We start from the raw sequence: 18,612 nt of genomic DNA, 5'->3' as shown, positions 1-18,612 counted from the left end.
AACCTGAAGAAAACCAACAAAACAAGCAAAAAACAAGTTAGATAAATAGTGAAAATTTTGAGGGAAAAAAAGGACTCAATGTGGGCTCCTTGTGAGTAAAAATGTATGTAAATCTGAACCAAACGTACAGAAAATGTAAACATTTGGATCATATATATTGCATTTTCACTGCACTTGGAGTAAGTGGTCCAGCGTTAAGCGCTCGCGCCGCACGGTGGTGGTTTCTTGCTGTAAAGAGCTTTGAGTAGAGACCATTTACTATTACCATTTACTTTCTTCTAAAAACATGCGCAATAGGTAAATCCTCCAGCTTGGTGATTCTGACCATTAACCTGGCCCCTGGAGATGGGTGCCGTGGCGCTGCACTGCGGTCGCCCATGTCTTGCCCCAGCGGCATCGAAGGATGGGTCAAATGCAGAGGATAAATGTCCTGCAGGGATCAATAAAGTTTACCTCAGCCTTAAATAAAGTTGAGCACTGTCATTATTTTCAAAGACATTCACATTTAATACCTGCTGAAATTCAATGTCTTAATTTGTAAATTCTTAATTTTGGCAGAGTTCATTTAATGACCCGGGGTAGGCCTGCCCTGTGGAGGTCCTGATAGAACTTCTACTTTATAAACATGTTGCTCGCAGGAAATAGTTTTCTTTTGCATTAAGCCGATTTTAAAATGTGCATCTGTCCAAGAGAGAATCACGTGTAGGTCAATGTAATTTTAATGAACTTATTTTACATTACAAAGTCATAATGCAGACCAACAGTATCTCTCTGTGTGCCTTTCCTGTTTGTCTCAAGTAAAATAAAGAAAAACGCTTTATTTCGATGAAGCACAAAGATAAACATCCTGTGTCAGAAGCTCTTAAATCCTTCAAACAGATAACACTGGGGCGTCACACAACCAGCCACTCGAAAACCTCTGTTCATTTTTTAAGGTAAGGTGCTTTTCTTTCTTTTTTTACACAAATGTCCTCATCTTTTCACCCATAAATTAATTGATTTAGGCTATTTTACATCCAAAGAGTGGCTTCCAGGAAAGGAACTTGCTCTAGGTTAGACTGTAGCCAATGACAAAAGAATAACGGATGATAATGAATCGGAAATGTGTACTGTGCCACAGCCTATGAAAGATAAAGAAAAAATATGATCACATACCTTCAAACGTGAAGATGTCGTACTTCCAGATTCATTACTGTATTTTGATTGACAGAAATATCCAAAAGTAAATATGCAACACGTTGGACCCGTGATTCCATACAGTCGTAACAGCTTCTTCAGTCAAATCGTTTATGATGCGACAGGAGCCATACGTTTCCATATTACAGCAAAAATCACTATCACTATAAATAGAATAAAACAAAATTAACTTTATTCTTTTTAACAAATTTTTTAAACTAAAAAAGCCAATTGAATCTATCCCAGACACTAGATTCTTATCGACATGTCTTGTGTAAAAGTGAGAACCAAAGGAAGGAAGGAAGGATATTATCTAATCACTGAAAAATGTGAATTTCTGTGTTGAGCTACTCATTACGAACATGTGATGTATTGTTGGCAACAGCTCATTCTAAATTTTGCCCCTTTTGGCAACTTCCGTTACTGCGCCTTGTGAATACAAGACCAAGTGGACGGAGACTGGCAGACCAACAAACATGACCCCCAAGTCTATTCCCCAGCATGCATGCAGATAAATAAATATGGTGATAATACATTAGAAAAAGATTACCTTGAATCTCTTTTTTGCAGTCCCACCATGACTCCCGTCTCGTCCGACAGCGCCCAGGATGGAGTAGACATGAATGATGTCGCGTGGTGGGTCAGTCTGGTCCTGTACATCATCACCGTGATCATGGGCATCAGCGGCAACTCTGTGGTCGTCTACGTCTCTGCGTTCAAAATCAAGGTCCGTCATAGGCCCTGGTTGGAATGTCATTGTATCTGTGAGAGCTGCACAATATGAGAAAAATTGCAATACCTGTTGTGAATATAATAACAATATTATTGCAATATGTTACTAAACCGTTTCACAACAGTAAATTCTCATAGATTAAAAAAAATTGTAAGATACTGTATTTTCTTTTCATCAAATTGTGTCAATAGAAAATCGAAATGAATCAACAAATTTAATTAAAACTGAACCACTTTTATTTTTGCAAGTTACGATACATTTTTGTTAAAGGCCATGTTTTAAAAAAAATATATCAAATTATCAATGATTATAATCAATCAACCTCAAGTGATTTTGCAACATATTTTGGCTTCTCTCAATATGGATTTTCTTCTCACGTTGTGGTAACAGCCCCATGGCTGCATAAAACAATGGACCTGCAACAGTAGCAATGAAATACAATGTTTATTATTAGCGTGTTGATTACAAAATAATGGCTTGTTAACACTTACATTTTAATAGTTTGTCTTTAATACTACATGTAGGGCCCAATCTTCTGTTTCTAAACTAAGACTATAGACTTTTGCGCTTAGTAAGAGTGCGATCTTGCAGCTCCAGACCTGGTGCATTAAATGGGTTGTCCGTGGGCGGTCAAGATGGCTGGCGAGTTTGGAGCAACGCTGTCCTTGCACCAGGCCGAAGATCGGGCCCATAGAGTTTGATGTGGGATCTCTGCACATTCTACATATTGTTGTCTACCTAGAGTTCCAAGGTTCCCCTTTGGGCTTTAGTGTCTAAAACTGAACTTTCACAAACCAATGCTTTTCTCATTTCAGGCCAATGTCACAAACGTGTTCCTGGTGAACCTGGCAGTGGCAGACCTGATCTTCTGCGTCACTCGGATCTTCGCCATCATCTACAAGCTGCGCTCCGACGACTGGCCCTTTGGCTCCTTCCTCTGCAAGTTCAACGGCTTCTTCAAATACGCCAATATGTTCTGTTCCGTGTTCCTGCTCGCCGTCATCAGCCTGGACCGGGCTCTGTGCGTGTGGAGGCCTCTCTTAGCCAAAACCAAGCGTACGCCATTTGTGGCCCGAGCTGTGGCTGTAGCCGTGTGGACGCTCGCCATCGCTCTCAGCGTTCCTTACTACATGTTCCGCCAAGTTTACCTCAACAACAACATGACCAGGTGTTCCATCGATATGGAGAAGAGCAAGAGCGCCAAATCATACCTGTACTGGCTTCGTTTTGTGTTTGGCTTTGTGCTGCCTTTTGTGGTCATCCTTGTGTGTTACATTTTGGCCGGTTTAGGAATCAAACGCACAAAATTGGCGAAAAAGTCACGCTCCTTGAGGATTTTGTTGATTCTGGTCGTCGCCTTCTTCCTGTGCTGGGCTCCATATCACATCCTGCAGCTTTTCAAAATGACAGACAATAATAAAGAGAAATTGACCCCCTGGCAGCGAATCACCAGTGCCATCGCGTACTTCAACAGCTGTGTGAACCCACTGCTGTACTACTGCCTGGGGGTGAGAGCGAGGGGCGGCTCCAGGCAGCGTCTGCCCAGGGTCTACAGCAGAGCCATAGTTGACGTCATGGAGGAGGAGCCCAGCCATGAAGACACCACCAGGTCCACGGCCCTTAGTGAACTTTAGTACATTTGTGTGCAAGAATGTTTGGTGCTGTGGGAAATATCTTTTTGAAGCATCTCTGTCCTCCACTCTCCTGCTGTGACACGCCTCATCATCGTGCACACTCCAGCGGTCAGCTCCATGCTGCAGGCCGCACCCATGCCTGCCTCTCTCCGCCTTCGTTATAGCGGGGTTTTTTTTGTTTTGTTTTTTGTCCTGTTTTCATTTTCCTTTTTAAATTGGTTTAGTTCTTGGTTGGTACCGGCTTCTCCTGTGTAGGATTGGCCTGGTACCTTTTTGTTCCTTTTGGCTGGCTCACCAGGTCCACCTTTCATTTGTACTTTTATTATGTTATTGTTCATAATGGGCACGGCTGGTTAAGGGTTCCCTTTTTTGTTCATCTATTTTTCCAAATCTAAGTGAAAGCAACCTGAAGAAAACCAACAAAACAAGCAAAAAGCAAGTTAGATAAATAGTGAAAATTTTGAGGGGAAAAAATGGACTCATTGTGGGCTCCTTGTGAGTAAAAATGTATGTAAATCTGAACCAAACGTACAGAAAATGTAAACATTTGGATCATACATTTTGCATTTTCACTGCACTTGGGAGTAAGTGGTCCAGCGATTAGCGCTCGCGCCGCACGGTGGTGGTTTCTTGCTGTAAAGAGCTTTGAGTTGAGACCATTTACTAGTACCATTTACTTTCTCCTAAAAACATGCGCAATAGGTTAATCCTCCAGCTTGGTGATTCTGACCATTAACCTGGCCCCTGGAGATGAGTGCCGTGGCACTGCACCGCGGTCGCCCACTTCTCCTTATGTCTTGCCCCAGCGGCATCGAAGGATGGGTCAAATGCAGAGGATAAATGACCTGCAGGGATCAATAAAGTTTACCTCAGCCTTAAATAAAGTTGAGCACTGCCATTATTTTCAAAGAAATTTACATTTAATGCCTGCTGAAATTCAATGCCTTAATTTGTAAATTCTTAATTTTGGCAGAGTTCATTTAATGACCCGGGTAGGCCTGCCCTGTGGAGGTCCTGATAGAACTTCTACTTCATAAACATGTTTCTCGCAGGAAATAGTTTTCTTTTGCATTAAGCCGATTTTAAAATGTGCATCTGTCGCATCTGTCCATGAGAGAATCACTTGTAGATGATTGTAATTTTATTGAACTTATTTTACATTACAAAGTCATAACGCAGACCAACAGTATCTCTCTGTGTGCCTTTCCTGTTTGTCTCAAGTAAAATAAAGAAAAACGCTTTATTTCGATGAAGCACAAAGATAAACATCCTGTGTCAGAAGCTCTTAAATCTTTCAAACAGATAACACTGGGGCATCACACAACCAGCCACTCGAAAACCTCTGTTCATTTTAAGGTAAGGTGCTTTTCTTTTTTTATCACACAAATGTCCTCATCTTTTCACCCATAAATTAATTGATTTAGGCGATTTTATATCCAAAGAGTGGCTTCCAAGAAAGGAACTTGCTCTAGGTCAGACTGTAGCCAATGACAAAAGAATAACGGATGATAATGAATCGGAAATGTGTACTGTGCCACAGCCTATGAAAGATAAAGAAAAAATATGATCACATACCTTCAAACGTGAAGATGTCGTACTTCCAGATTCATTGCTGTATTTTGATTGACAGAAATATCCAAAAGTAAATATGCAATATATTGGACCCGTGATTCCATACAGTCGTAGCAGCTTCTTCAGTCATATCGTTTATGATGCGACAAGAGCCTTAAGTTTCCTATATTACAGAAAAAATCACTAGAAATAGAATAAAACAAAATAAACTTTATTCTTTTTAACCATTTTTTTAAACTAAAAAAGCCAATTGAATCTATCCCTGATACTAAATTCTTATCGACATGTTTTGTGTAAAAGTGAGAACCAAAGGAAGGAAATTACCTAATCAATGAACAATTTGCATTTTCTGTGTTGAGCTACTCATTACGAACATGTGATGCATTGTTGGCAACAGCTCATTCCAAATTTTGCCCCTTTTGGCAACTTCCGTTACTGCGCCTTGTGAATACAAGACCAAGTGGACGGAGTCTGGCAGACCAACAAACATGACCCCCAAGTCTATACCCCAGCATCAATGCAGATAAATAAATATGGTGATAATACATGAGAAAAAGATGACCTTGAATCTCTTTTTTGCAGTCCCACCATGACTCCCGTCTCGTCCGACAGCGCCCAGGTTGGAGTGGACATGAATGATGTCGCGTGGTGGGTCAGTCTGGTCCTGTACATCATCACCGTGATCATGGGCATCAGCGGCAACTCTGTGGTCGTCTACGTCTCTGCGTTCAAAATCAAGGTCCGTCATAGGCACTGGTTGGAATGTCATTGTATCTGTGAGAGCTACAAAATATGAGGAAAATTGCAATACCTGTTGTGAATATAGTGATACAATATTATTGCAATATGTTACTAAACCGTTTAACACCAGTAAATTCTCATAGATTAAAAAAAATCATAAGATACTGTATTTTCTTTTCATCAAATTGTGTGAATAGAAAATGGAAATGAATCAACATATTTAATTAAAACTGAACCACTTTTATTTTTGCAAGTTACGATACATTTTTGTTAAAGGCCATGTTTTAGAAAAAAAAAAATTAAAATTATCAATGATTATAATCAATCAACCTCAGATGATTTTGCAACATATTTTGGCTTCTCTCAATATGGATTTTGTGTCACGTTGTGGTAACAGCCCCATGGCTGCATAAAACAATGGACCTGCAACAGTAGAAATACAATGTTTATTATTAGCGTGTTAATTACAAAATAATGGCTTGTTAACACTTACATTTTAATAGTTTGTCTTTAATACTACATGCAGGGTCCAATCTTCTGTTTCTAAACTAAGACTATAGACTTTTGCGCTTAGTAAGAGTGCGATCTTGCAGTTCCAGACTTGGTGCATTAAGTGGGTTGTCCGTGGGCGGTCAAGATGGCCGACGCACTTGGAGCAACGCTGTCCTTGCACCAGGCCGAAGATCAGGCCCATAGAGTTTGATGTGGGATCTCTGCACATTCTACATATTGTTGTTTACCTAGAGTTCCAAGGTTCCCCTTTGGGCTTTAGTGTCTAAAACTAAACTTTCACAAACCAATGCTCTTCTCCTTTCAGGCCAATGTCACGAACGTGTTCCTGGTGAACCTGGCAGTGGCAGACCTGATCTTCTGCGTGACTCGGATCTTCGTCATCATCTACAAGCTGCGCTCCTACAACTGGCCCTTTGGCTCCTTCCTCTGCAAGTTCAACGGCTTCTTCAAATACGCCAACATGTTCTGTTCCGTGTTCCTGCTCGCCGTCATCAGCCTGGACCGGGCTCTGTGCGTGTGGAGGCCTCTCTCAGCCAAAACCAGACGCACAGTATTTGTGGCCCGAGCGGTGGCTGTAGCCGTGTGGACGCTCGCCATCGCTCTCAGCGTTCCTTACTACATGTACCGCCAAGTTTACCTCGACAACAACATGACCAGGTGTTCCATCGATATGGAGAAGAGCAAGAGCGCCAAATCATACCTGTACTGGCTTCGTTTTGTGTTTGGCTTTGTGCTGCCTTTTGTGGTCATCCTTGTGTGTTACATTTTGGCCGGTTTAGGAATCAAACGCACAAAATTGGCGAAAAAGTCACGCTCCTTGAGGATTTTGTTGATTCTGGTCGTCGCCTTCTTCCTGTGCTGGGCTCCATATCACATCCTGCAGCTTTTCAAAATGACCAACAACAATAAAGAGAAATTGACGCCCTGGCTGCAAATCACCAGTGCCATCGCGTACTTCAACAGCTGTGTGAACCCACTGCTGTACTACTGCCTGGGGGCGAGAGTGAGGGGCGGCTCCAGGCAGCGTCTGCCCAGTGTCTACAACAGAGCCATAGTCAACGTCATGGAGGAGGAGACCTGCCCTGAAGACACCACCAGGTCCCAGGCCTTCAGTGAACTTTAGTACATTTGTGTGCAAGAATGTTTGGTGCTGTGGGAAATATCTTTTTGAAGCATCTCTGTCCTCCACTCTCCTGCTGTGGCACGCCTCGTCATCGTGCACACTCCAGCGGTCAGCTCCATGCTGCAGGCCACACCCATGCCTGCCTCTCTCCGCCTTCGTTATAGCATTTGTTTTTGTTTGTTTTGTTTGTCCTATTTTCATTTTCCTTTTTAAATTGGTTTAGTTCTTGATTGGTACCGGCTTCTCCTATATAGGATTGGCCCGGTACCTTTTTGTTCCTTTTGGCCGGCTCACCAGGTCCACCTTTCATTTGTACTTTTATTATGTTATTGTTCATAATGGGCAAGGCTGGTTAAGGGTTCCCTTTTTTGTTCATCTATTTTTCCAAATCTAAGTGAAAGCAACCTGGAGGAAACCAACAAAACAAGCAAAAAACAAGTTAGATAAATAGTGAAAGTTTGGAACAAAAAATGTGCTCAATCTATGTGAGTAGAAATGTACAGTGCCTCTCGTAAGTATTCATACACCTTGGACTTTTGCACATTTTGTCATGTTTACAACCCTAAACATAAAGATGTTATTTTGATTTTTTTACTGAACGTTCCCATACAAGTAACAGACAACTGTTAAGTGAAAGCAAAATGATACATGATTCTGTTATTTTTCAAAAAATAGAAAAGGGAAAAGTGGGGCTTGCATAAGTATTCATACAGCATTTTCTGAGTGCATTAAATTGCCTTCATAACATTCCTAATGACTGCAGAATGTTCACACCTTGGCCTAACAGTTAAATAGAGGCCACCTGTGTGTAATCTACTCTCAGTATAATTTCAGCTATTTTTTTAGGCCCTCAGATCTATAGTCGGAGTGTATTGGTCATTAAACAACATCATGACGGCCAAGGAGAACACCAGAGAGGTCAGGGATAAAGCTGTGGAGAAGTTTAAAGCAGCATTAAGTTATACAAAGATTTCCCAAGATTTAAACATCTCCCGGAGCACTGTTCAATCCATCATTCAGAAATGGAAAGAGTAGAGCACCACTGCCAACTTACCAAGACACGGCTGTTCACGTAAACTAACAAACTGAACAAGGAGAGCACTGGTCAGAAATACAACCAAGTGCCCCAAGATAACTCTGGAGGAGCTGTGAAGTCCTGCCGCTGAGCTGGGGGAATCTGTACATGGGACAACTATAAGTCTTACTCTACACAAATCTGGCCTTCATATACGAGTGGAAGAAGAAGGCCATTATTGAAAGGAGGCCATAAGATATCCCGTTTGAAGTTTGCTGGAAGTCATATGGAGGACACAGCTCCATGGAGTTTTGGTCAGATGAGACAAAAATTGAACTTTTTGGCCCAAATGCAAAACGTTATGTATGGAGCAAACCTGACACTGCTCATGGTCCTGAGTGCACCATCCCCAGTGTCAAATATACGGGGGGAGCATCATGCTGTGGGGCTGCTTTTCCTCAGCGGGGACTGGGGAGATTATAAGAATAGTTTTGAACATGGATGGAGCCAAATACAGAGACATTTTGGAGGAAAACCTGCTGGAGTCAGCAAGAGAACTGAGGCTGGGGTGGAGATTCACCTTCCAGCAGGACAATGACCCTAAACACAAAGATAAATCTACAATGGAATGGTTCGATAAAAACATATTAATGTGTTAGAATGGCCCAGTCAAAGTCCTGACCTAAATCCTATTGGAAATCTGTGGAAAGGTCTGAAAACTGCTGTTCACAAACGCTCTCCTTCTAATGTGACAGAGCTTGAGTTGTTTTGTAAAGAGGAATGGGCTAAAATGTCAGTCTCTACATGTGCAAATCTTGTAGAGTCAAACCCCAAAAGACTTGTGCTGTTATTACAGCAAAAGGGGGTTCCACAAAGTATTCATGCATGCTGTATGAATACTTATGCACGCCCCACTTTTCGGTTTTCTATTTTTTGAAAAATAACAGAATCATGTATCATTTTGCTTTCACTTCACAGTTGTCGGTTACTTGTGTGTGAACGTTCAGTAAAAAAATAAAAAATAAAATCTTTATGTTTAGGCTTGTAAACATGACAAAATGTGCAAAAGTTCAAGGTGTATGAATACTTTCGAGAGGCACTGTATGTAAATCTGAACCAAATGTAAAGAATGTAAACGTTTTGGATCATACCTTTGCACCTTTTTGCTTCAGCACCTGTAACTGTAACCTGTAAACTGAATTTTTGAGCTGGAGTTCTTAAACCTTTATACAAAGAAAGTACACACATTTGTTTACTACAAATGGCACCATAACAAACCTCTGCAAGAATATCACAGACCTCGTGAGCTGATGTCAATTACAAGGTGTTGCTTTGTAACAATCTACCCCAGTATGTGATATGCTTCAAAAAGAGGTTTATTTCAATAAAAGAACAATGTCTCTCTCTCTCTAACCTGTTTAGCACTCTGATATTCAAAAGTGTGTTACAAATAAAATGTATTATTGTTATTATTATTATTATCATTATTATATGCTTACCTCATGTGGAGTCAGTCCATAATACAGGTCTGCGGCCTGAGTCAAAGAGTCAGCCAACACTTCCTCGTGCACCTCAGAGAAAACTTTGTTGATGTGCTTTCGCAACTGATCCGACCTCATCAGATGCTTTTTTTTCTTTTTCTTTTTTTTTTTACATTTGCAGGCACACCTCTGTCAGTCTTTCTTTTCCACTGTGTAGGCATTCTGTAAAAGTATTCATATGAAGTAAGTGTTATTAGTTGCATATAGGGGATGATTGTGTCAGCCATTGTTCAGCTGGTTATAAAATTAGCAGGGGAAATGTGCATCACATATTGCCTGAGAAACTTCAGTTTAATTGTGTAAGTTATATCTATTTTATGTGCTATAGTATAAGCATTAAACAAAATATATAAAATTTACTTTCTTACCCCAATTTTTTTTTTCTCTCTATAGAATCTGCAAGAACCTGTTTATAACCTTGACAATCACCATTCTGGATCATGGAGGAAGTGGGCAAACACTGATGTGATCATTTGACTCCTATCCCTGAATGGTGGAATTGGTGGCGTTTCAACTCTCCCCATGTTACAACCATACCTGGTCTCCCCTATAAGTAGAGACCATTTACTTTCTCCTAAAACATGCACAAATATCCTGCAGGGATCAATAAAGTGTACCTCAGCCTTAAATAAAGTTCAGCACTGCCATTATTTTCAGAAAAGTACATTTAATGCCTGCTGAAATTCAATGCCTTAATCCTCAAATTCTTAATTCTGGAACAGAATTACCATTCCATCAGGACCTCCACAGGGCAGGTAGGCCTGCCCTGTGGAGGTCCTGATGGAATGCATTTCACCCCTACTTCACAAACATGTTGCTCACAGGAATTAGTTTTCTTTTGCATTAAGCTGATTTTAAAATGTACATCTGTCCATGAGAGAATCACTTGAAGGTCATTGTAATTTTAATTAACTTCTTTCTCATTTAACATTACAAGGTCATAATGTGCCTTTCCTGTTTGTCTCAAGTGTAATAAAGAAAAAACGCTTATTCCGATGAAGCACAAAGATAAACATCCTGTGTCAGTAGCTCTTAAACTCTTCTCACAGATAACACTGGAGCATCACACAACCAGCAACTCGAAATCCTGTCATTCTAAAGTAAGTTGCATTCTTTGCCACTTTTTTTAATTACCGTTTACTATTCATAAATTCGTGCATTCATTTTATTAAGGTTATTTTATACCCGAGGGGCTTCTAAGAAAATGTCTCGCTCAGCCTTTGTGAGATAAAGTAATCATGAAACAGCACATTATCCATAAGCATTTTCAGCTGACCCCAATACCCATTAAATATAAAAGGCCAGGAGTCTGTGACTAAATCCTTATCGGCATGTTTACTGTGAAAGTGGGGACTGATCCAGGGCTGAAAAACCTTAAATCTCTTTTTTGCAGTCCCACCATCATGGCTCTCGTCTCACCCGACAGCGCCCAGGGAGGAGTGGACATGGATGCGGTCTCGCTGTGGGTCAGTCTGGTCCTGTACATCATCACCGTGACCGTGGGCATCAGCGGCAACTCTGTGGTCATCTACGTCGCTGCGCTCAAAATCAAGGTCCGTCACAGGCACTAGGTTGGAATGTCATTGTATCTGTGAGGGCTGCATATGAGGAAATGCAAAAAACCTCTTGTGAATATAGTGACAATATCATTGCAATATTTTTGCTAATTAAGAAAACCGTCATAAAATGTTGACCAAACAAGCCTTTAACAGTGTTAAAATCAGGACCCAAATTTTTTTTTTTTTTTTTAAGTTACTATGTATTTTTGTTTATTACTAATAATGGCTGCAAACAATGGCATTTACTTTATTGCACTTTAAAAGCCTGTAGTACCAGGATTCTCAAAACACCTCTGTAGTAATTGTTCATTCACACCAGACTTAGTGGTGGTAAGCTACTATTGTACCCACAGCTGCCCTGGGGTAGACTGACGGAAGCGAGGCAACCAGTCTATGCCATCAGCCCCTTCGACCACCACCAACCACTCACTCACACACTACATTCATTCTGGCCTATTGTACATGTTTTTAGTGGTAGGGCAAACCGGAGTACCCAGAGGAAACCTACACAGTCACAGGGAGTACATGCAAACTCCACAGAGAAAGGCCCCGTCCAGGTGGGAATCAAACCAGGGACTTTGTAGCTGTGAAGCACAAGCACTAACTGCTGCACCACCGCCACAAGTGATTTCGCAATATATTTTGTGTCTTACTAGCCTGGCTAACGCCAGACTAACATCACAAGTGATATGTGCAGTTCGAAATGATTCCAGCGCACACAGCAGGTTAGTCACTTACAGGGATATTTCAGGATTTTTGACATAGGGGCTCATTTCCTAGTTATCCAGAGTGTTGTTGATTTCTGGATATGTATATATTATTTTAATTCGTGCACTCCTTATATTTGAAGAGTTTAGTGATGCTATGCTATGCTATGCTAGTGCTAGTGCTAGGCTAGCGCATGTCTACGCCGCGGCGAAGTGACCTGCTAGGTTATCGGATCTACAGTAGTTTATTTATCTGCGGCCGGTAGGGCCTGAACGACTACTGATTTTTAGAAGTCGACTTTATAGTCAGGAAAGTCGACGTAGAGTCGACTAGTCGTATGATGACGTCATTGTATTAATGGAGGAACACCGCCAACAACACGCACAATGGCTGTTTCCCAATTGCCAGGATCCTCGGCGTCTCGACCGTCTCGACCACTTCGGACGTCATTCGCGTCATCACGGCGCCGCCAAGTGGTTCCATTTCACCTGGAGACATTCTCGGTGGTTGGCGCAAGATGGCGACTCTGTAAGACGTCTGCACTTGAGCTCCGCTGAAAAAACTATATTTTGAGCCAAAATACAGTAACTTTTTTAAACAAAATTACATTGACCAACTTTCTGCCAACATGCCTAAAGTAGATATCAAGAGGAAGGAACGTGAGCCATTCTCAGTATCCCAACTGGAAATGGATATCCACAACTACGCTGGCGCCTCTGCCCCGTCAGAAGCCTTGATGGAGACGGGCGATTTCGCGCTCTCTCCGTTACCGGACTCCCCGCTCTATTCTCCGGCAACCAAGAAGGGTAAGCCCGCTGCTGGCGACGAAGACCCAGACGGCATTGTGGCCAAGCTTTCTGCCCTCATCAACTGCCGAGCTGATTCACTGGAGAAAATGGTAACTCTTAAAATCGAAGGGCTTAAGAAAACTATTGACTTTGTGTCGGAGGAGGTGAAAGATATGAAAACGAAGCTGAAGGAGGTTGACGCTAAAACCAAAATGGAGGAGACTCGAGTGAAAAGCTGTGAATCGCGGATCTCTGAGCTTGAACGCTACTCTCGAAGATGGAACCTGAGGCTGGCTGGGGTCCGTGAGTCTGATGCGGAGAATATTAAAGCCACGGTGATTGACATTTGTCAGAAAACGGTTGCTAATGAGAATGTGAAAGTGGCAGAGGGCATCGACATTGTGCACAGGCTTGGGAAACGGGATTTCACCAAGAAGTCTCCACGCAACGTCATCATCAGGTTTTTGTCACGCTCTCTGAGAGATTTGGTGTGGAAAGCGGCAAAGCAATCGGCATTCCTGAAGCACAACAATCTGCGCTTCGCCGAAGATCTCACTACGGAGGACCGGGAGAAACGACGTGTTCTTTGGCCACAGGTACAAGAGGCTCGCGCTCAAGGGAAAGCAGCGTTTTTCGTCGCTGGACGCGCCTTTGTAAACGGCGCCGAAATCTTCCCGCCTTCTTCTTCATGAACGTCTACCCGGATGACATCAAGTTAAAGAAGACCCCTGCGCCATCTTGACCTCCTCTTCTATGATGGAATCATCTGCAGGGAGTCTACATTGACACTTCTAAATAAGTTTGTATAAAAAAGAAAAAAAGAAAAAAAAAGAAAAAAAAAGTTATTTAATGCTTTGAATCACCTTTTGGCTCTTCACTTGTTAATGTTATAGTGGTTGGAGCTTGAGCTCATAAGGTCTTTATAAGAGTAAGGACCTCTTTCTACTGACTTGTTTATCCTTTATTGTTCTCTGTTAGAGAACTTGTTCTATTTTGTATGTCTCTCTCTTTTGTTACTTTTAATGCCAGGGGTTTAAGAAACAATTTAAAGCGTAAAGCAGTTTTTTTGTTTATGAAGCAATTTAAATGTGATTTTTATTTTATTCAGGAGTCACACAGCACTAAAGAGGATCTGGCCTTTTGGAAAAGTCAATGGGGTAAGGAGTTGTGGGGAGCACATTGTTCTGAGAGAATGGCGGGTGTTTTGGTTCTAAAAGACAGATTTTCTGGAGAAATTTTGAACGTTTATAGCGACCCAAAAGGGCACTTTATTATTATTGTTTTGTCCATTTCTAGAAGCGTGGTGGTAATAACTAATATTTATGGCTACAACTCTCATTCAGACAATAGAAAACTTTTTGATACATGGGATGAAAAAATATCTTCTTGGTTGGCCAAATATCCTGATGCTTTCTTAATTTTTGGTGGTGACTTCAATGTTGTGTATGATAATAATTTAGACAGATGTCCTCCTAATAGTTTAAATGTGTCAAATGGTTACTTAAAAGATTTTATGGAGAAATTTGATGTCATAGATGTATTTAGACAAAAATTCCCTACACTGAAATCATTTACATGGAGCACAAAAGATCTATCTAAAATGTCCCGTATAGATTATTGGTTGGTTTCGAATAAATTTAGCCACACCAGTGCAATTGTAAATACACACGCAGCTCCATTTTCTGATCATAAAGTTATTAGTCTTAACATTGAGGTTTCGCCTAAAGTTAACATACCGAGGCCTATATGTTGGAAGATCAATAACAGCCTTTTGACTCATGCCTCAGTTACTGAAACTATTAGAAATCTTATATCTTTACGCTGGCATGAGGCCTGTAATAAAAATTCATTCTGCACATCCTGGGAACTACTGAAATATGACATTGGTAAATTTATGAGATCATACAGTTGTAACCTAGCAAAATTCAGAAAAAAAGAAGAAGACGATCTCTGCTCTCAGATTGCATCTTTGTCTAATATTAGTAACGAGACTTTAACAGAAGACCAGTTATATCACCTTGGTGAGTGCCAAAGTAAACTTGATGAAATCTACAAAAGAAAGGCCCGTGGTGCTTTTATTAGATCCAGAGCTCGATGGCTGGAGGAGGGCGAGCAGTGCTCTTCATATTTTTTTGGCCTAGAAAAATCAAAGCTTAATAATTCTTTGGAGTCACTTAAAATTAACAATGAAATCACCTCTAACTTTAAAACCATAGCTTCTTTTTGCTCCGAGTTTTATAACAAACTCTATTCCTCTAATTATTCAGAACAAGCAACTAGTGAATTTTTAAATTCTGTTAATTGTAAAAGCATTTCTGATCCTGATAAGAAACAATGTGACAATAATTTAACCCTTACTGAAATTCAAGAAGCTATTAGATGTCTTAAAAATAATAAATCACCTGGCAGCGACGGTTTATCAAGTGAATTTTATAAGACTTTCGAAAATGAAATTAGTCCTTTCATTCTTAACACACTCACTGAAAGTATTAATCATGGTAAATTACCAACAACCCTTACTCAAGGCATTATTACCCTTATTCCAAAATCCAATAAGGATAAGTTATCACTCGAAAACTGGAGACCTATTTGTCTGCTTAACAATGATTATAAAATATTTGCCGTAATTTTAGCGAAAAGAATTAAAAGGACCTTATCTTCCATTATTGATGAATCGCAGTCAGGTTTCGTTTCCCATAGACATATTACTAATAATGTAAGGCTTGTTCTGGACATGCTGGACTATTCTGAACTAATAAATGAAAATAGCTTTGTCATGTTCTTAGATTTCTATAAAGCGTTTGACTCCTTAGAGCACAAATTCATTTTCAAAGCATTAGAAAAATTTGGGTTTGGTTGCTTCTTCATAGACTCCATTAAAACATTATTCAACAATGCAAATTGCTCGATCAAACTTAAATATGGGACTACTCCTAGATTCCCGTTGTCTAGAGGTGTCCGGCAGGGCTGTCCTGTTTCGCCATACCTTTTCTTAATAGCAGCTCAACTTCTGGCAAGTTATATTACAGAGAATAATGTGCGTGGTGTCTCCATTGCTGATAGAGAGGTTTTGATTAGCCAAGTGGCGGATGACACAACTCTTTTTTTAAGAGACTCTGAGCAAATTCCTATTGCCATAGATCTCATCCGGGTTTTTTCAAGTGCTTCAGGCCTTAAACTTAATATTAATAAATGTGAACTCCTCCCAATTAAATCTTGTAATCAATTGTCCTTGTATAATATCCCTGTCAAATCCGAAGTCACTTACCTTGGCATTGTTATTTCCAAAAACATAGAAGAAAGATGCACTCTGAACTTTGATCCTGTCGTTGAGAAAACCCAAAAAAAATTGAACCACTGGCTTCAAAGAGATCTATCTTTAAGAGGTAGAATCCTTTTATCTAAATCGGAGGGGCTGTCTAGGTTAACATATGCTGCTCTCTCTTTGAATGTTAACGCTTCAACTTGTAAATCCATCGATAAAATGCTCTATAGGTTTATTTGGAAAAACAAGCCCCATTTCATTAAAGATAGTGTGCTTGTAAACCCAATAGATTCTGGAGGACTTAATTTTTTAGATTTCACCACTTTAAATCATACATTTAAAATTAAATGGATTAGGAAGTTTCTAATGGATCCTATTTCAGTGTGGAATTTTATCCCTAATTATATATTCTCAAAAGTCGGTGGCCTCTCGTTAGTACTAATGTCAAACTTTAAGATTGATAAACTGCCCGTAAAACTAGCCAATTATCACAAACAGATGCTCCTAGCTTGGTCTCTTATTTATAAACACTCTTTCTCTCCCCACACATTTCAAATTTGGAACAATGCTTGCATTCTATATAAAAACAAATCGATTTTTTTTTCAAACTGGTATAATAATAATTTAATTTTTGTCAAGCAACTTTTCAATCCTGAGGGGTTCCTGATGTCATACTCTGAATTTTTGTCATCCTTTCAGATTCCGGTAACTCCCAAGGAGTTTGCTATTGTTATGGACGCTATTCCTCAAGGTGTGCTCATGTTATTTCGGGGTGGGGTTCATTCACTTACCGAGAGGCCAATTGCTTCTTCTTTGTCAATCTTTGAGACTGTTGTGGGCAAAATCTGTTTTGCCTCCAGTCCTTCCATGAGTAACAAAAAAATTAGAGCTTTACTTCAGAAAGATATTGCTACTGTGCCTTATGTCATTCACTACTGGAGGCAGTTTGTACCTGATATCAAATGGACTACTGTATGGACTTTACCTTCTAAATACCTGGTTACAAACAAATTTCGGGATGTGTGTTTTAAACTGCTCCACAGGTGCTACCCAGCAAAGCAATCTCTACACAAGGACATTGACTGTAGCTGCTCCTTTTGTCATCAGGACAATGAAACTGTCATCCACCTATTTTGGAAATGCCCCTTCACTGTAGCTTTTTGGAAAAACTTTACTCGTTATATACAAACTTATATCCTTAATAACTTTTCACTTACATACTCTGGTGTGCTTTTTGGTTTTTACAATCCCTGTGGCTCTAAACGAAAAGAATTTTATGTGATAAATCTTTTTATTATTTTTGCAAAATTTCACATTCATAAATGTAAATTTTCCGGTAAAAATCCCCTTTTTAAACTCTACTTGCTCGAAATGGTGCAATATAAAGAATCAATACGTTCCTCTTCAAACCCTAAAGCTATTAAGACTCTTGATGCTTTAACCTGTTTTGGGTGCTGCTGCTAAGGGCTGCCTCTGTCATTTTTGTGTGTTTTTTTTAATTTTGTATTTATTTTTATTATTATTTCTTTATTATGTTATTTTTTTTTTTTTGCTGAACCCCTGGCATAAATGTTTATAACATTAAAATAACTGTTCAATAAAAAAAAAAAGTTAAAAAAAAAAAACAAAAAAAAAAAGTAAAAAAACAAAAACAAAAACAAAATTTCACCTGGAGCACTCGCCCCCTCGCAGCTCGACTCCTCCGTTTGGCTCATTTACGAAGGATACAGCTGTGGATCCTCCGCTGCCTCGGAGAGCTGAAATTACCCATGATGCACTGCAGCATAGTTTCTTTTTTCTTTTCTCGCAAAACGTTATTAGTTTGAACTCACTTTAAAAAAGTTTTGTTCCACATAAACAGTTTCCTGGCCTCTGTTATTCATAAAACAGTTGTTTTAATGAGCATAGATTGACACGTGACCTGACGCAGCTGGTCGCCCCGGAGGCCGTTCCATTTGAGCTCAAAGGCGGCGGGGAGAGGACACTCCGCTCCGTTTTGGAGGAGCCGCCACCGAGGACGTCAACGAAGTGGCCAAACGGATCCTCGCAATTGAGAAACAGCCAATATGTCCACGTCCAAATCCGTCATGTAATTATGTAGGCTCACATGTAAGCAGGTTGTACAGGTATTTAATATAGTTAATAGTTAATATACAATATAGTTGCTTATTACCATTTCCTATAGGTTTTAACTTTATTTTTAGGCAATGCTCAGTGTTTACCTGCGCCTCCAGAAACAGACAG

The 18,612-nt window shown here is 40.2% G+C and overlaps 3 protein-coding genes across 3 annotated transcripts in view; 2 read left to right on the top strand and 1 right to left on the bottom strand.

The window, feature by feature from the left end:
- Positions 1-1,753: 1,753 nt before the first annotated feature.
- LOC306973509 (C3a anaphylatoxin chemotactic receptor-like) lies at positions 1,754-3,543 on the top strand (the record flags this gene model as incomplete). Its single annotated transcript, XM_079570433.1, has 2 exons — positions 1,754-1,903; positions 2,680-3,543. The coding sequence occupies 2 exons, from the start codon at positions 1,754-1,756 to the stop codon at positions 3,541-3,543; spliced, it is 1,014 nt and encodes a 337-aa protein (XP_079426559.1).
- A 2,161-nt stretch (positions 3,544-5,704) lies between these two features.
- Positions 5,705-11,619, top strand: LOC306973508 (C3a anaphylatoxin chemotactic receptor-like; the record flags this gene model as incomplete). Its single annotated transcript, XM_079570432.1, has 3 exons — positions 5,705-5,854; positions 6,674-7,491; positions 11,442-11,619. 3 exons carry the CDS (start codon positions 5,705-5,707, stop codon positions 11,617-11,619), a joined length of 1,146 nt encoding a protein of 381 aa, XP_079426558.1.
- A 6,960-nt stretch (positions 11,620-18,579) lies between these two features.
- LOC306973506 (autophagy-related protein 16-1-like) overlaps positions 18,580-18,612 on the bottom strand; it is a gene marked incomplete at its 3' end in the record, with an annotated part of 8,221 nt that continues 8,188 nt past the window's right edge. The window contains exon 14 of the mRNA XM_079570430.1: positions 18,580-18,590. Coding sequence (XP_079426556.1) covers positions 18,580-18,590 — 11 coding nt within the window. The remainder of the gene's footprint in view (positions 18,591-18,612) is intronic.

The sequence above is a fragment of the Gobius niger genome (assembly GCF_951799975.1).
Source record: "Gobius niger genome assembly, chromosome: 14".
NCBI lineage: Eukaryota > Metazoa > Chordata > Actinopteri > Gobiiformes > Gobiidae > Gobius > Gobius niger.
The sequence above is the reverse complement of the archived record's forward strand: the minus strand, read 5'-3'. Positions and strand labels throughout refer to the sequence as shown.